Genomic DNA, 17335 nt, shown 5'->3' with positions numbered 1-17335 from the left:
GGTAATTTATGCTGATTTGTCGAAATGGCTTACCTTGATTTTCAGTAAAAACTACCATAGGTTTAATAAAGACCTCATAAGTTAAACCTTGGAGTACCAGTATATGCTCATGAAGTTTTGTTGTTTCATACTATCTGGGCCAATGGTCTATAATACATAAATAAATTGGTCCAAATACACGATACTATCGCAACATTTATAAGCTAGGCTATAATTGTCTATAGTACATGATATACTTCAATATGTACACAGTTAACGACACGCATGTAGAATGTAGGATAAAAAACTACTTATATTTAATGGCATAATTAACAACCGGGCCATAAACCAGTAACATCATATCACTATGTTTTATTGTATATGACGTAATACCCTTTAAAGTAGCGAGGTTGCTGTGAGCATCTAGTAGGGACATGCCCTTGGCCACCACTTGGTAAGCTATACCTTTGGTTGCATTATAATTTCCAGTTACATCATGCCGGACACACATTTTCCACGGGCCCATCTGGATGAGTGCTCCCAAATGTTGCCAGTACCTCTTTCTAAAACAGCAGGTTCGATCCGAATTTGTCTACGAGTGACCACAACCAAAGTCAACTTGTTGCATATACGCCCAATAACCGGCCTTCAATGACCATTTGAACTGCCGACTCCACTCTCTCCTTATGTCATTGCTTACACTACTTATACGGTACTTCAGTACTTTTCTAGCTACGCGTAGCCTTAACCTTATAAATAACGTTAAGATTTATTTTCCCGCTACAATACGTTGATATTATTTTGTCTATCATGCAATTTGGAAACTATAATTATCCCATCTGGATGAGTGCTCCCAAATGTTGCCAGTACCGCTTTCTAAAACAGCAGGTTCGATCCGAATTTGTCTACGAGTGACCACAACCAAAGTCAACTTGTTGCATATACGCCCAATAACCGGCCTTCAATGACCATTTGAACTGCCGACTCCACTCTCTCCTTATGTCATTGCTTACACTACTTATACGGTACTTCAGTACTTTTCTAGCTACGCGTAGCCTTAACCTTATAAATAACGTTAAGATTTATTTTCCCGCTACAATACGTTGATATTATTTTATCTATCATGCAATTTGGAAACTATAATTATTATATTATATTATCATATTATTACATTATGATGTTTGTGATGTTATTAGTAGTATGCTCCCTGGACCACAGTCAGGATTAAAATGTGTTCACCTTCGACCACGGTGCTTGTTGTGTTTACTCATTCTAGTTGGTTAAAACCTACAGTTATAGGTCACGTCAATTTAACCAACTGGAATGAGAAAATAATGCGTTGGCGGATGGAACTATCCAGTATCTTGCTATGTCTTTGATATCATATATCGCCCTGGCAAAGAGAACATTCCCCTTGATACGCTTTCACGCTCAATCTGTTCTGCAACTATGGACACTGATATTCTGTATGAATTGCATAATGCTTAAGTCACCCAGGAGTTGTTAGGATCAGGGGCGTATTTAGGGGGGAGGCCATTGGGCCATGCCCCCCCCCCTTCACGGATGTCGGAAAATTTTTAAGTTTCTGCCAATGCGAGGTCATTAACTGGCAACAGTCAGCTGGCCAAGGTGCAGCCCTCAGGCTAGGCACAGACCCGTGCCATAGCCTGGCCCTGGACCAGCAGATTCGATACACTCTTTCATTAGGCTACCTCACAGACGCTAATATTAGACTTCGTAGGATACATTCATATCACTAACGCTACAGTAAAGACTAGACAGGCACAGCACCGCGCGGCTGAACTGACGGTTTTGCAACGAAAGTCCCCCAGGCCTATTTATAGGCGAAAGTTGTTCACACTTTCAAGTTTCGGTGGATTTGTGATGACTCATTCATAATCATAAGTCATTGCTGCGATGGGGTGCTAACCGTGCGTGATAATTCTGTCTATATATGCAAACGGCACACCGTGGATTACTGGAGTGAATGTGTGCTCGAGCAAACAGTCGAATCGAATACGTTCTGACAGACTATTCGAAATTGCCAGCCCTGGCCGATGTTACAATTGGCAACCCTCTTAGGTTGGAGAGTTGGCAGCCCTCGAGTTAGTGTCCTCGGGAAGGGCTTAGCTGGACTTATCCCTTTCATGGTGGGATTAGCCTTGTTGCAATTTATAATTGTGGGTACCTGTGAAATAAATGATAAGAAATCGCCCCTGTAAACCCCCAAAACACATAATGATGATGATATTGACAGGGCTAACAAAGCCCTGGAAGTGCTATTTCCTGCCATCTGGGGACCTTGAAAACCTCAACTTTTTTTGTACGCTCCGCGACAACTGATGGTGTCGCTCCGCTTAGATAGTCCTGCATATTGCCCCCCCCCCCCCCCATACACAAAATCCTGGCTACGCCACTGGTCAGGATGTTTCATTTTGTTAGGTCAACCTTCCCTACTCTGTAGATGATGTCAATGTTGATGCGTTTTAACTGGAGTAGGGCCTACAATTGAAACCGTAACAACATGGGGTTTAAGGACATCCCGGCACATGAGATAGCTCAGCCATGAAGACATCTAACCACCAAAGTCACATTGGCACCGAGGACAACTCAGCCACACACACGGATAGATTTGAAAATTGTGTGAAATTTGATAACCTTTGTATATAGTTCCATGGGGGTCATATATGATTTCTAAATCATATATCCTATATATATATATATATATATATATATATATATATATATATATATATATATATATATATTTATATATATGTATATATATATATATATATATATATATATATATATGAGCAGTCGGCACACTTTATCTTTTAGCATGTGCATTTACTTTTTATTTTCCTGTACATACCCATTTCGTGCAAAAATACCGAAAATTTGTGCGCACTTCGCTCGCTTTGTCTTTTTTGGTATGTATGTATGCATGAAACAATTAATGAGTACCTTTTTATATCCCTTTCGTGCATATATAATGAATATTTTAAGTGCGCCCCGCGCGTTTTCATTTGTCGTATGATGCACGTTCTGTGTAACCTTCGCCCAGGAACTCCACCAGTGGTGCTAGAACCGAATCCCGCACCCACGTTGTCGACGTCGCGCTTCGCGCTCTGCTGGCGATTCGCGCATTGTCGGATTTGTCGGCACATAACTCAAGTTCAGTCGGCAAAATTATACCCTACACCCATAGAAAATGTTCTAGCGACGCACCTGCATGCAGACTTTAACAATTAGCCAATCTTTGTTGGGTGCTAATATATGCGCGGGTGTTATATATATGGGTGCAGATCCTGTTGGGGACAGCGGGACGCGTCCCCACCAACTTTTTCAGTGGTGGGGACATGGTATACCGTGTTTCCACCAATTTGTCTTGACCAAACGCTGCATTTCAAAATCCCCTGTATTATACGTTGGAGCAGTTTGATGCAGCATTGTGCAAATATTTGGTCCGGCATAAATATGTTTAGGTTATGCAATTTGAACGTAATTTTTCAGTCTTAGAACTAAACTGATATTTCCACTATCGAGAGGATAGGGCCCATTTTGGGAATACGGACGGCAATGAGGGGGTCAAAATGTATTCTGTTAGGGAGCCAGGGGTCGTATCTATCAAAATCCAATATGTTTGGTCCGGCATAAATATGTTCAGTCTATGCAATTTGACTGTAATTAGACAGTCTTAGTACAATACTGATATTACGACTATCCAGAGAATAGGGCCCTCTTTGGGGATACGGACGGCAATATGGGGGTCAAAATGTATTCTGTTAGGGAGCCAGCGGTCGTATCTATGAATATCCAGTATGTTTGGTCCGGCATAAATGTGTTCAGTCTATGCAATTTGACTGTAATTAGACAGTCTTAGTACAATACTGATATTACGACTATCAAGAGAATAGGGCCCTCTTTGGGCATACGGACGGCAATGAGGGGGTAAAAATCATTCCTGATACGGGGCCATGGAGAGTATCAATGAAAATCAAGTATGTTTGGTCCGGCATAAATATGATCAGTCTATGCAATTTGACTGTAATTAGCCAGTCTTAGTACAATACTGATATTACGACTATCGAGAGAATAGGGCCCTCTTTGGTCATACGGACGGCAATGAGGGGGTCAAAATCATTCCTGATACGGGGCCATGGACGGTATCTATCAAAAACCAATATGATTGGTCCGGCATAATTGTGTTCAGTTTATGCAATTTGACTGTAATTAGCCAGTCTTAGTACAATACTGATATAACGACTATCGAGAGAATAGGGCCCTCTTTGGGTATACGGACGGCAATGAGGGGGTCAAAATGTATTCTGTTAGGGAGCCAAAGGTCGTATCTATCAAAATCCAGTATGTTTGGTCCGGCATAAATATGATCAGTCTATGCAATTTGACTGTAATTAGCCAGTCTTAGTACACGTCTGATATTACGACTATCGAGAGAATAGGGCCCTCTTTGGGCATACGGACGGCAATGAGGGGGCCAAAATGTATTCTGTTAGGGAGCCAGAGGTCGTATCTATCAAAGTCCAATATGTTTGGTCCGGCATAAATATTTTCAGTCTATGCAATTTGACTGTAATTAGCCAGTCTTAGTACAATACTGATATTACGACTATCAAGAGAATAGGGCCCTCTTTGGGCATACGGACGGCAATGAGGGGGCCAAAATGTATTCTGTTAGGGAGCCAGCGGTCGTATCTATGAAAATCAAGTATGTTTGGTCCGGCATAAATATGTTCAGTCTATGCAATTTGACTGTAATTAGCCAGTCTTAGTACAATACTGATATTACGACTATCGAGAGAATAGGGCCCTCTTTGGGCATACGGACGGCAATGAGGGGGTCAAAATCATTCCTGATACGGGGCCATGGACGGTATCTATCCAAAACTAGTATGATTGGTCCGGCATAAATTTGTTCAGTTTATGCAATTTTAACTGTAATTAGCCAGTCTTAGTACAATTCTGATATTACGAATTTCGAGAGAATAGGGCCCTCTTTGGGCATACGGACGGCAATGAGGGGGTCAAAATCATTCCTGATACGGGGCCATGGACGGTATCTATCAAAATCCAGTATGCTTGGTCCGGCATAAATATGTATAGGTTATGCAATTTGACTGTAATCGGCCAGTCTTAGTACAATACTGATATTACGACTATCGAGAGAATAGGGCCCTCTTTGGGGATACGGACGGCAATGAGGGGGTCAAAATCATTCCTGATACGGGGCGGTGGAGATTATCTAGGAAAATCCAGTATGTTTAGTCCGGCATAAAATATGTTCAGTTTATGCAATTTGACTGTAATTAACTAGTCTTAGTACTATACTGATATTACGACTATCCAGAGAATAGGGCCCTTTATGGGGATACGGACGGCAATGAGGGGGTCAAAGTGTATTATGTTAGGGAGCCAGAGGTCGTATCTATGAAAATCCAGTATGTTTGGTCCGGCATAAATATGTTCAGTCTATGCAATTTGACTATAATTAGACAGTCTTATTTCAATACTGATATTACGACTATCCAGAGAATAGGGCCCTCTTTGGGCATAAGGACGGCAATGAGAGGGTGAAGATGTGTCCTGATACGGGGCCAGGGTCGCATCTATCAAAATCCAGTATGTTTGATCCGGCATAAATATGTTTAGGTTATGCAATTTGGCTTTAATCGGCCATGTATGCATACACAAAAGTTCAATTACCTAAAATATATGAAATACAAATTTGGCGTTTTTTTTGGTCTCAATTTGACCGACAATGTATCCGGAAAACTGGCAACCCTTCTTCAACCAAATATCCTGCCAGCAGAATATCCTGCTAACTTCAGGTGGGTTTCGTCTTACAATGGAACGTGTAACAGCTTTGCAGTAACTACTGTGCCACCTGTAACACATGTTACCGTGTTGCGAACACAGCACAGTAGTTACTGATGCACGGTGGCCGAACATGAACAGTAGTTACTGTAGTAGCTATGAGTATCGGGTGGATATAAGCTATTTGTCAGACGATTTCTGCGAACTTTTCCATTTTTAGTTGTGAATTGACTCACTGTTAAATATACAGAAGCCGAATGCGAAAAATTGCTAATAATACGGATACTGCCAGAGTCCATTACTGATTATTTGTTTACTACTTTAATGTATCTGCTAGCGGACATTGTGTTCGGGCAGACACAATTTATAACAAAATAAACGACCGTCAGATAATGTCCACCCTTCGTGTAACCATAGCATATACTGTCCGTGGCGACAGTATCTACCAACAAGCCTTGTAAAATAGGTCCGGAAAGACTTAATATAAAAATATATTAATTATTCTAGAGGGACTAAGACAGTATGTACTGAGCATGGGGATATATGCGACATTTTGTACTGTTACACCGGACCCCGATGAGCGAGCGTTATTCAATCTGCTCCTTCAGTTTCACTATCTATAATATCTATTCACCGTAATTTATCGTTTTCCTAAAGACAATGTTCGCCGCTCACACTATTCGAAGCTTCTGCATCCATTAGGGTACTTGGGCATGGGATTACCTATCATTAACACCATGGCCAACGTTTGCTCTACGATGTTGTTCTCTGTTAATCGTAAAAAGGCTAAATTTGATTCAGCGATCGCCCGATGTTCCTCGAGTATGCAGTTCATTTACTTTGTACCAATCAATAAACACACATACTTTGTCAACATGCCAAATTGTGAAAGTCGTTATTTGGATTATTTCGGCGGAGGGATATCAAATTTAAGTACATTCATCACAGCCAGTTGATAAGTATAGGGAATATTGGTATTCTCTCTAACACGATACAGTACAAAGGATGCTTTTCAATTGAGTTCAATTATTTATTGTACAACTATTAAGTATGATCCTTTATAATACCATATGCAAATGTAAACGATATGATAGCCATATACTTTCTTTGATGATATTCCCGACACAAAGATCAATGTAAGCAAAATAATCCTAACTGCGTATCTAGGTTGTAATCATGTAAATACGACCATTGATCACAGACTGACGATATAACTTTTGTATTATGTTATCTCTTCTATATTGAAGTAATCAACATTGTTTATACAGTTAAACGCCGTGTGTAAGGAAAGATTAATTTGGAAGTTGCAATATTGTTTCTGAGCATAACATACCACATAATGTCTATTTCTGAATGAAAATTACACGAGATATATTGAGAACATTTAATTAACAAAAAATTTGAGCTGAATGTTTTCAATAAATTCAGTATAAAAGGAAAATGAAACTGAGATATAACCATTCCTTAATCTGAGTACCGCATACCGGCATAAGAAGAAACAAGAGATCAGTTATTAAATTTAACTGATGAAACTATTCCATCATGCATTCGATGCAACTTTTCACTACATGGTATGTACGTTTTTCGTTTGATGCACATATTTTCAAAATTCTTTGTTGATGTGCATATCATATTTAATAAACTAATCTTAGAAATTTCCGCCTGAGATAATCTGTAGACAGTTTATGAAGCGGCCATGCACTTCCCGTGTACAAGTTTTATAATTAATGATTGGATAATGAACTGTGACTTAACATCATGAATATTAGAGTTAGCAAAGAAAGATGCTCCTGCAGCTACACATGTGTTGTATCCAGCTGCTCAACAGAATTCTTCTTTGAAGGTGTAAATCACATATCAAAACCAATTAATGTAGACCATCAATTTAGTATCGATATGTTTCAATATCACAAACTAAACTCAACACGTTTCACTTAACCTGATCGCCAATATGTGTTAACCACCTTTAACTTTGAATCATTATTTGGTTATTTCATGATCCTGTTCTTCACTCATTCAAGCACTTCTACAGCTGAACATCAAATTCAATAACATGTAAGTAAACGAATGTGAGATATTATGATACGATACACACTTTAATGTGTATACTAATAATCTACCATTCTGTGATACACAGTCAAATGTAGTTTCATATTTCATTATTTGTGGCACCGATATAGGATATGGTCTTAAACAAAACTTTAACTAGGAGTAAGTTGTAATCGCTTTATTTCAAAGTTTTGGACCGTGGTGTTGCCCACATGAACTGAAAGCAGTCAAGCAGAACTAATTTAACAACAGATTTACTATTAAATATTTGTTTCTGTTTGATACATAGGCCACATAGGCCGCGGGAACCATGATGTCAGTAGTAATAACGATAGTCCAGGACACTTTCTTTGTTATGCAAATGAGGCTATTGTTTTAAGGGATTATATTTTTATTAATATTTTTATTAATATTGTTATTAATATTTTTTATTAATATTTTTTATGAATTTTGATATGAATTTTGATATGAGTTTTTGATATGAATTTTGATATATGATTTTTTATTTTTTTATTATTATTAATATCATTCTTTGTTACAAAAAATAAATGGTATGATGTCATATGACAGAACGCCCTCTATTGACAAAGTTTTAGGCCTAAGTGCGCCCTCCTTTTCCAAAGTTTTGAGATAGAAACATGACACGTTGGCAACAAGTTCTGACATGATTGGCATCATCAATGGGGTGTGTCAATGGTTGAAAAGGTATGTTAATGAGGAGCTTAAGTAAAGTGCTCTTATGTAAGATGATGAAAAGGATGATGACGAAGCGGAATTAAAGAAATCTTTAGAAATGAAAAAGAAAAAAAAAAGAAGAAAAAAAAAAGTGCTCTTATGTAAGATGATGAAAAGGATGATGACGAAGCGGAATTAAAGATGTCTTTAGAAATGATTGCTATTGATGATTGTTAAACAAAAACCGATAATAACTTTTAAGATGGGATGAGGTTATTTTCACTATATGGGTTTATTTGTTCCATAAGGAGACAAACGGACTTAGAATAATTCTGAAAGGAATGATTAAGGGTGTGTAGGGGTACCCACATGATTAACCTTATGTTTTTTATGGAAAAGGCTTACAGGAGTTTCATTGTTCTGAGATTAAAAACAGAGATATTGGTGTGTTGTAGAACCCAATATAAGATCACTTTGCATCGAAGCATCTCACTGTTCACATCGTTCCTCAACGTTGTTCCTCAACCAATCTCAAATCTTTGGACTTAGTTATTTTTCCAGCGTCAACTATCTGAAAAGTTCGGACTTAGAATATTTTTGCTGTTCAACCATCTGAAAAGTTCGGACTTAGAATATTTTTGCTGCTTCAAACCTCTCCAAAAGTTTGGACTTAGAATATTTTTGCTGTTCAACCATCTGAAAAGTTCGGACTTAGAATATTTTTGCTGCTCAACTATCTGAAAAGTTCGGACTTAAAATATTTTCACTGCTCTACTATCTGAAAAAGTTCGGACTTAGAATATTTTTCGCTGCTTCAAACTTCTCAAAAGGTTGGACTTAGAACATTTTTGCTGTTTCAACTATCTCAAAGTTTGGACTTAGTCAATTTTTACGGATATATCATGGCTTCTCCAATCGACACTTCAACACAATGTGCCGATGACTCTGTGCGTCAAGGCTTGAAGAGACTGCGCCGCCAAAACGCAGTGCCTTTGGACTTGAACGTTATTAAAATGGCTAAATTGGGAAAAGGTGTAACGCCACCAACACCTCAAGACGAGGAAACCCGTCTACAGTGGCCGAGCCCTAAGCAGTCGCCGCAGTCACCTCCACCAACGGTATCGCCGCCATTGACAGAGGAGTACGACACAGCGGGTTGCAAACCAATGCATGTGAGTAAACCTGCTCTGTTTCATCTCGAAGGCAATACGCATGTGCAGTTACATACATTTCGTTGCAAGGCTTACGTTGACATAAGACAATTTTATAGCAAGGATGGGTGTGATGCGTTACTACCGGGAAAATCAGGGCTTACTTTATCCGTCAAACAGTGGGGTGAACTAAAATTGTTAATGACGCATATTAGTAATGCGTTGAAGGAAGTAGAAAAGAACCCTTTGCCTTCACGTTCCATGTATGACAAACATCATTTACAACCTGAGAATGAAACTAACACGCTTGAAAAACCTTTCAAAATGATAGGCTTGTCTCGTTGGATGGGGAAGACATTTATCAGTCTACGTGAGCACATACGATACAGAGAGTTTGGAAAATGTTATCCGACAAAGAAAGGTATAAATATAACGGGGGAGCAGTGGATGTGGTTGGAGAGTATTGTGCCTGACATTGACGAAAAGCTCGCAGCGATGATTGCTGATTGTAACAGGATTTAGTATTCACATGTTGTTCGTATTATGTTTCAGGATGAAACTGAAGTGATCTTGGTATTGGATTCGGATGAGGAGGCAGAACTGGAGACCCCGAGCGTGAATGCAAGACAACCGGATGTAGCCGCCCCCAAAGTATCTAAGCATATCAAGAGGCGAAACCATACATGTCATCCAAAGAGGTTGTTTGAACAAGACATCGTGGTAGATGAGGTCCAAACAACGACAAACGAACACGAAAAGAGATTGCAAAGTTTGGCAAAGAATGTGATTTGCCAAACGCTTTGGCATACCATAAAACAAAAATGTAATGATATGTGCTACGGTTGTAGTGTGGAGAATCCGAGTCAGATTGAGCACGACTGGTGTCTCATGGCCACGGATGATGAACGCCTCGCTGTGTTCTTGGATCATTCCTTGAAAAAGTTCGACATTGAAGTCACTTTTAGGACCAAATATCTTGTGGAATGTCGTGAATTGAAGATAAATATACCACAAAAGGAATTGTGGATAATTTATTATTGGGTGTATTGGGCTTTACGTAAAAATGTTGACTTGTTAAGGAGAATAATGTTAAGACATAATGAATAATGTGTAATAATGTGTAATTTAAACAATAAATAATTAAGATGTAAGTTAAAAATTAATGTAAATGATTGTGTTGTAAGTAAAAAGCTAAATAAATATTATGTAAAGCATTTTTTTGTTTTTAACTTCAATTAAAATTTATAATACGACAGTTTCAATTTTGTTCGTTATTCGTTTTTTGTCTTACAAGTCTCCGTACTTTTTATTTTTCTTTGTCAGGAATAATAAGCTACACCACACCATCCCTACCTCACATGTTCCCCTTTCCCCTTATTTCCCCCTCCCCTCCTTACAAATGATATAGTACCAACACCTTGTTTAGCCATTTAGGATAATGATATCGACGAGAGTTTATCATTCACTGTCCGCTCCTCTCATAACAAAGAACCTTGTCCCTCCCCCCACCATGGGTGCAAACCACGAGGACTACTTGCACAAGATTTATTACGACCCACGACACCCTGCGAGTTATGGAGGGGTTAACAAACTTTACTCAGAAGTCAAAAAGGAAGGGGTGCATCAGCTTACCCGAAAGGCAATTCTTGACTGGATGAAAAAACAAAATACGTATACGCTACATAAAAGCTCAAGAAGACGTTTCCCTAGAAACAGAGTTTTGGTTAGTGCAATGGATCACCAATGGGAGATGGATTTGGTTGATTTAAGTTCTCTTTCGCGGTACAATCGCGGGTTTAAATTTGTGTTAACATGCATCGATGTCTTATCGAAGTATGCATGGGTAGTGCCGATCAAAAATAACACTGGTCCTACCGTATTGAACGCTATAAAAACCATGTTTTCCTCGGGCAGAACACCATTACAAATTCATACTGACAGAGGTGGGGAATTTTTAAATAAAAACGTTCAAAGATTTTTGAAAGATAAAAACATTCATTATTTCACGACCAATAATGAAACTAAAGCTTCTGTCGTGGAAAGGTTCAACCGCACTTTGAAATCGAGGATGTGGAAAGACTTTACCTATCGCAATTCTCTGAAATACATCGACGTTTTACCCAAACTCGTGGAAGGTTACAATCGTGCGTATCACAGATCCATTAAAATGCGACCCATAGACGTTTCAAAGGAAAATGAAGGAAAGGTGTGGCAGACGTTATATCCTTCAATAGCACGGAAACCGAATGACAATTTTAAATTTAACTTAGAGGAAAGAGTTAGAATTGCAAAATCAAAACTCAAATTTGAAAAGGGTTATTTACCTAATTGGAGTGAAGAAGTATTCACGGTAGTGAAACGGAAACCCAAGCCTATACCCGTATACAAACTCCAGGACTGGAATGGTGAGGCCATTGAGGGTAACTTTTATGAACATGAACTACAAAGTGTTTACGTTGATGAGAGCGCCCTATTTAGAGTCGAAAAAGTTTTGAAGAAGCGAAAGCGAGGAGGCCGCACTGAATATCTTGTTAAATGGCAGGGATATCCAGCAAAGTTTAACAGTTGGGTGAAGGATGTGGACAAGATATGATGGCATCGCACTTTTACGTGACGTTGCCTAGCAACAGTTCGTACGAATATTTTCCACGTAACACGCTTTCTAGTTTCACGACGCAGTTGGCAGAGCCTATTGTATTATCAGGGAATTGGGAAGTAGCGCTTTGTGAAATTCAGTATCCTTTCAATTGGCACAATGTGACATATAAAAACTGTGGCATGCTCCTCAACGAGAGAGAGATTTGTTTACCCGTGGGATATTATGACACCATACAGGAAGTCATAGATGCCTTTCACGACGAATTAACCCCAGCGGAGACATCCAACGTGAAACTACATCTCAACAAGCATTCTTTCAAAACTGCGGTGAGAGTAAGAAGAGGTTACAGCCTCGCTCTTCAAGGTCTCAGTCAAATGTTTGGTTTCTTAGACCATAACAAGATATGTACGGAGGGATTCAACGTCGGTGATGTTGTCTCAGATGTACACAATGGCGTCACCAGTTTTTTTGTTTACAGTGACATAGTCGAACATCAGAGGGTAGGGGATGCTCACGTGCCCTTACTGCGCGTTGTTAAAATAGGAGATAAACGACCAGGGGAGCACATCACGGTGTCGTACAACAATCCGCATTACATTCCCGTTAAATCCCGAATGATAGAAAACATCCAAATAGATTTAAGGGATGATCTCGGACAATTGATTCCATTTCAACTTGGGCGTGTGATCGTGAAACTCCACTTCAAGCAGAGTAAATCTTCTCTTTTCACCTAATCCTAAACGTATCATTATGAAGAATTCATTTGAAGACTACTACCTTCGACAAGTAGGACATGGACTTCCAGTGTTCACTGGTTACCACCATCAGAAAGGGCACGGATTAGGAGGTATCTTAGGACGATTAGCCGATCAGCCCTTCCATTTTTAAAGAGTGGGGCTAAAACACTGGGCAAACAGGCGTTGTATACGGGAACGGAAATTATGAACGATGCGCTGCAAGGAGAACACATTAAAACCTCTGCTAAGCGACGACTTGGTCAAGCAGGACAGCGGATGGTCACGAGGGTACTGGAAGGATCAACTTCGAGAAGGAAACCTTTAAAAAGAAAAGCAAAGCCAAAAAACGTCAGAAGACAACGAGCCAGGCGAGTGAAGAGGTCTCTTGATATTTTCGACGTGTAATTATCATCACCATCATGGCCCTTGTTCACAATAATTCATGCGAGTGCATGAAATCAGAGTTGGATTTGTTCACAGTACCCCCAACACAAACCAGCATCGTGAAGGGCAATTGGATTCAATATCATCCTCTCACTAATATCACCGATACATCCCCGATACAATTTTCCGTGCAGGGATCGACCGAGGATTATCTCGATCTGTCTCAAACTATTCTTCACGTGAGAGCAAAGTTGAGTCAAAGTAACGGCGATGATCTCCCCGAAGACGCAAACGTTGGTCCCGTTAATTTGTTATTACAGTCTCTCTTTTCCGAAGTAGATGTCACGTTAAACGATCGTCTGGTAACGCCTTCAACGAATACTTATGCCTATCGTGCGATGATGGAGACGTTGCTCTCTTATGGCCCGGAAGCCAAGGAATCTCAACTCACTGGAAGCCTGTTCTACAAAGATACTGCTGGAAAAATGGATTCTTGTAATCCCAACGGAGATCAACAAGTGGTGAATGAAGGCCTGAAAGCCAGATACGAATTTGTCAAGAATAGTAAGGTCGTCGATATGGTTGGCCCCTTACATTGTGATATGTTTGTTCAGCAAAAGATGTTATTAGGTGGTGTTGAACTGAAAATGAAGTTACACCGAAACAAAGATGCTTTTTGTCTCTTGTCCAGTGAAGCAATCGCATCTTTTAAAGTTCGCATTGTGGATGCGTCGCTTTACGTACGTCATGTTAAAGTTCACCCTGAAGTGGCGTTAGCACATGCCAAGGCTTTGGAGCAAGGCACTGCTAAATACCCTATCAACAGAGTAGAAGTCACATCGCTTTCCATCCCGAGAGGAAACTTAATCTTCAAACGGGAAAGTTTGTTCTTGGGTAATCTACCGAAACGAGTGGTGTTGGGAATTGTTGACACGGAAGCTTTTAATGGTGCTTACAACAGAAACCCATTTAATTTTTATCACCATCATCTGAACTTTTTAGCGTTATACGTCGACGGTGAACAGCTACCATGGAAACCTTTACGCCCTAGTTTTACGGATTATCGCTACATCATGGCCTATCAGACCCTTTATTCGGGATTAAATAGTATGTTCACTGACAAAGGCAATCAGATCAGCCGAAGTGATTACGCCAAAGGTTACACGCTGTATGCCTTTGACATGACCCCTGACCTAGCGAGCGGAGGCCACTTTAATCTCCGCAAAAACGGTAATGTGCGCCTCGAAATGCAATTTGAGCACGCATTGACCAGAAGTGTAAATGTGGTTGTATACGCTGAATATGACGCGGTGGTAGAAGTGGATAAAACTCGCAACGTATTCATAGACTTTTAACGCTCTTCTCTGTAATCACCATGAATACAAAACAATTAATGACGATCATCAAGTCAGACGCAATGTTGCGCCCTTTATGTCGAGGGGTATTTCCAGCGGACTGCCTGCCCACTCAACGCATGAAACCCCCATGGTGTCTTATAGCAAACACGGATATAAAATAAGAACAGGGAAGTCATTGGGTGGCTATTTTCGTTGACGTAGAGCAAACAGAATTCTTTGACTCCTTTGGACGTTCTCCCGAAGCATGTGCCTCTTATTTTAGACCATTTCTAAGAAGACACGCTTCAAAATCACCCCTGAAAGTAAATGACAAGCAGATACAAGACTTCTTCTCAACAGCGTGTGGTCAGCACTGTTTGTATTTTTTATTGCACAGAGTTAGAGGTCTGTCCATGTCGCGAATCGTCAACCTGTTTACGAAGGATTGGCAACTAAACGACTCTTTGGTCAATGCATTTATCGAACGACGCTATGACGTCGCCCTACCTATCGTAGATGACGAATATTTGGCATTTCAAATTGCAAGAATCATTTTTAAAAAGGAGTGTGCGTTCTAATCAGGATTCAATTATGCGTTGGCTAATAACGATAACGTCCATGAGACGACTGTGCACCGTTTTCGTAGTCGAGACATGTGTTCTCTCTTTATATTTAGGGTGACATTTGAAAACGGGTTCATTTCTCTAAATGCATTCGACGAAATTACAACATCCCTTTACGTGCGTCATTGCAGGGCCTACTGGTTGTGGTAAAACGCAGTTTGTAAAGAAACTTTTGACGCAAGATGTTATTGAAGGAACGCCTGAGAGGATTGTGTATTGCTATGGGGAATACCAGCCAGCTTTTATGGAGCTGTCTGCTGCCCTCTCTAACATCCGTTTTGTTGAAGGTCTCCCGACGGATTTGCAGACATATCTTGACCCAACTTACAAAACGTTGATGGTTTTAGACGATATTATGACGTCACATGGGAACGATCAACGCATAACTGATTTGTTCTCCAAAGGATCACATCACAGAAATATTTCCGTGATCTATATTTTACAAAATTTCTTTTACGGGGCAAAGGAAACGCGTAATATCACACTGAATGCACATTATATCGTGTTATTTAAAAACCCGAGAGACAAAACCCAAGTCTCACATTTGGCCAAACAGATGTATCCAGGTCAAGTCAAATTTATGCAAGAAGCGTTTGCAGATGCTACCAAGAATCCATACGGATACCTCTTCATCGATTTAAAGCCTTACACGCCCGAGGATTTTCGTCTTCGTACAAACATTTTTCCACATGAGACGCAGTATGCATACGTTCCCAAATGATCGAAGGAAATAAACACAAAATGATAAAACATAGACACACAGATCTAAGGCCTTCATTTTTTATCTGAAACGCAGACATGGCACCACCATCACGTCGCTTGAGAAACCATGCCCGGGAAATTGATTTGTTATCAAAATGTTCCCCCAAACAGCGAAAGGCTTTCCTACAACACGCGGACCCCCAGTAAATCAAAAGTTTATGTGAATGCGCCGCCAATGTTGTAAAAGGAAATGTACCAAAAAGTCCAAATTGTCCCGGTACAAGAAACATCTCAGGGAACTTTCCAACAAACGCCTATCCAATAAAAAGAGCAAGGATATATTAATACAGAGGGGAGGCTTTTTGAGTTTGATATTAAAACCTATCATTCAATCTTTGGGAGGCATGTTACTAGGTGCTGTGACGCGACGATAAAATATCATGCAATATACCAAGAAGATGGTTCTGATGCCTCAGGATGTAGCTCGAGTGGTTAACGCAACCAATCAAGATAAAACACCATCAAGACTCCACCAATTGGATGAAGCCATGAAAAACACTCTAGATAGGAAGTACCTAACCCTGTACGAAAAAGTGGACTTGTACCATCAGATTCTACAACGCTATTTGGACGCAGAAAAAACAGTTGGGGAACCTATCGCGCTGCGTGTTATGAGCGATACGAAGACGACGATGGATCAGTCTCAGAGTCAAACTACTAACCCTATTAACAAGGATCAATCTTCCAAGGAGGAACCAAATTATGAATTAATCAAACATTTTCCAAAATCTATTAAAAACAAGGCTAAACTTTTGTTAGACCGTATTCATCATCAGCGTTTATCAGATCATGAACCTACTATCGATTGGAATTTAAAAGGGGAATTAATCTATGAGGGTAATCCAGTAGTCGGTTCTAAAATCACCGACTTAATCCTCGATCTATTACAATCTCGTAAAGATTTTTATCCTAATGGGTGGCAACAGTTTATGAGAGGTTTAATGACAATCAATTTTCCCGAAGCTTATGTCGGAAATGTAACAAGGCGGCAATATATGCACCAATTGAAGGATCCACCCGCCCGAATATTACCCACTCCTCCCGGGAAAAGAAATTCTCGTAGAAGAACATCTCCAACTAGACCTATGTCTAAACGGCATAAATGGTTAAAATGGGAAGCCCTGTAATGATTCTTATTTATTTATTTATTATTATTATTTTATTTTTTATTATTTTATTTTTTTACTAATTCGTCATTACT

General features: G+C 39.7%; 3 protein-coding genes across 3 annotated transcripts; all 3 read left to right on the top strand.

Annotated features, from left to right (window-relative positions):
• The first annotated feature begins 9278 nt into the window (after positions 1 to 9278).
• Positions 9279 to 10799, top strand: LOC139970503 (uncharacterized). Its single transcript, XM_071976266.1, has 3 exons — positions 9279 to 9371; positions 9413 to 9713; positions 10245 to 10799. Exons 2-3 carry the CDS (start codon positions 9444 to 9446, stop codon positions 10797 to 10799), a joined length of 825 nt encoding a protein of 274 aa, XP_071832367.1. The 5' UTR covers positions 9279 to 9371; positions 9413 to 9443.
• A 961-nt stretch (positions 10800 to 11760) lies between these two features.
• Positions 11761 to 12285, top strand: LOC139970502 (uncharacterized). The gene has a single exon (XM_071976265.1). The coding sequence runs from the start codon at positions 11761 to 11763 to the stop codon at positions 12283 to 12285; it is 525 nt and encodes a 174-aa protein (XP_071832366.1).
• Positions 12286 to 13447: 1162 nt separating this feature from the next.
• On the top strand, positions 13448 to 14767 carry LOC139970498 (uncharacterized protein F54H12.2-like). The gene has a single exon (XM_071976258.1). The coding sequence runs from the start codon at positions 13448 to 13450 to the stop codon at positions 14765 to 14767; it is 1320 nt and encodes a 439-aa protein (XP_071832359.1).
• The last annotated feature ends 2568 nt before the right edge of the window (positions 14768 to 17335 follow it).

Source organism: Apostichopus japonicus, chromosome 8, assembly GCF_037975245.1.
Source record: "Apostichopus japonicus isolate 1M-3 chromosome 8, ASM3797524v1, whole genome shotgun sequence".
In the NCBI taxonomy this organism is placed as follows: domain Eukaryota; kingdom Metazoa; phylum Echinodermata; class Holothuroidea; order Aspidochirotida; family Stichopodidae; genus Apostichopus; species Apostichopus japonicus.
Note: the sequence above shows the minus strand (reverse complement) of the source record. Positions and strands in the feature narration are given on the sequence as shown.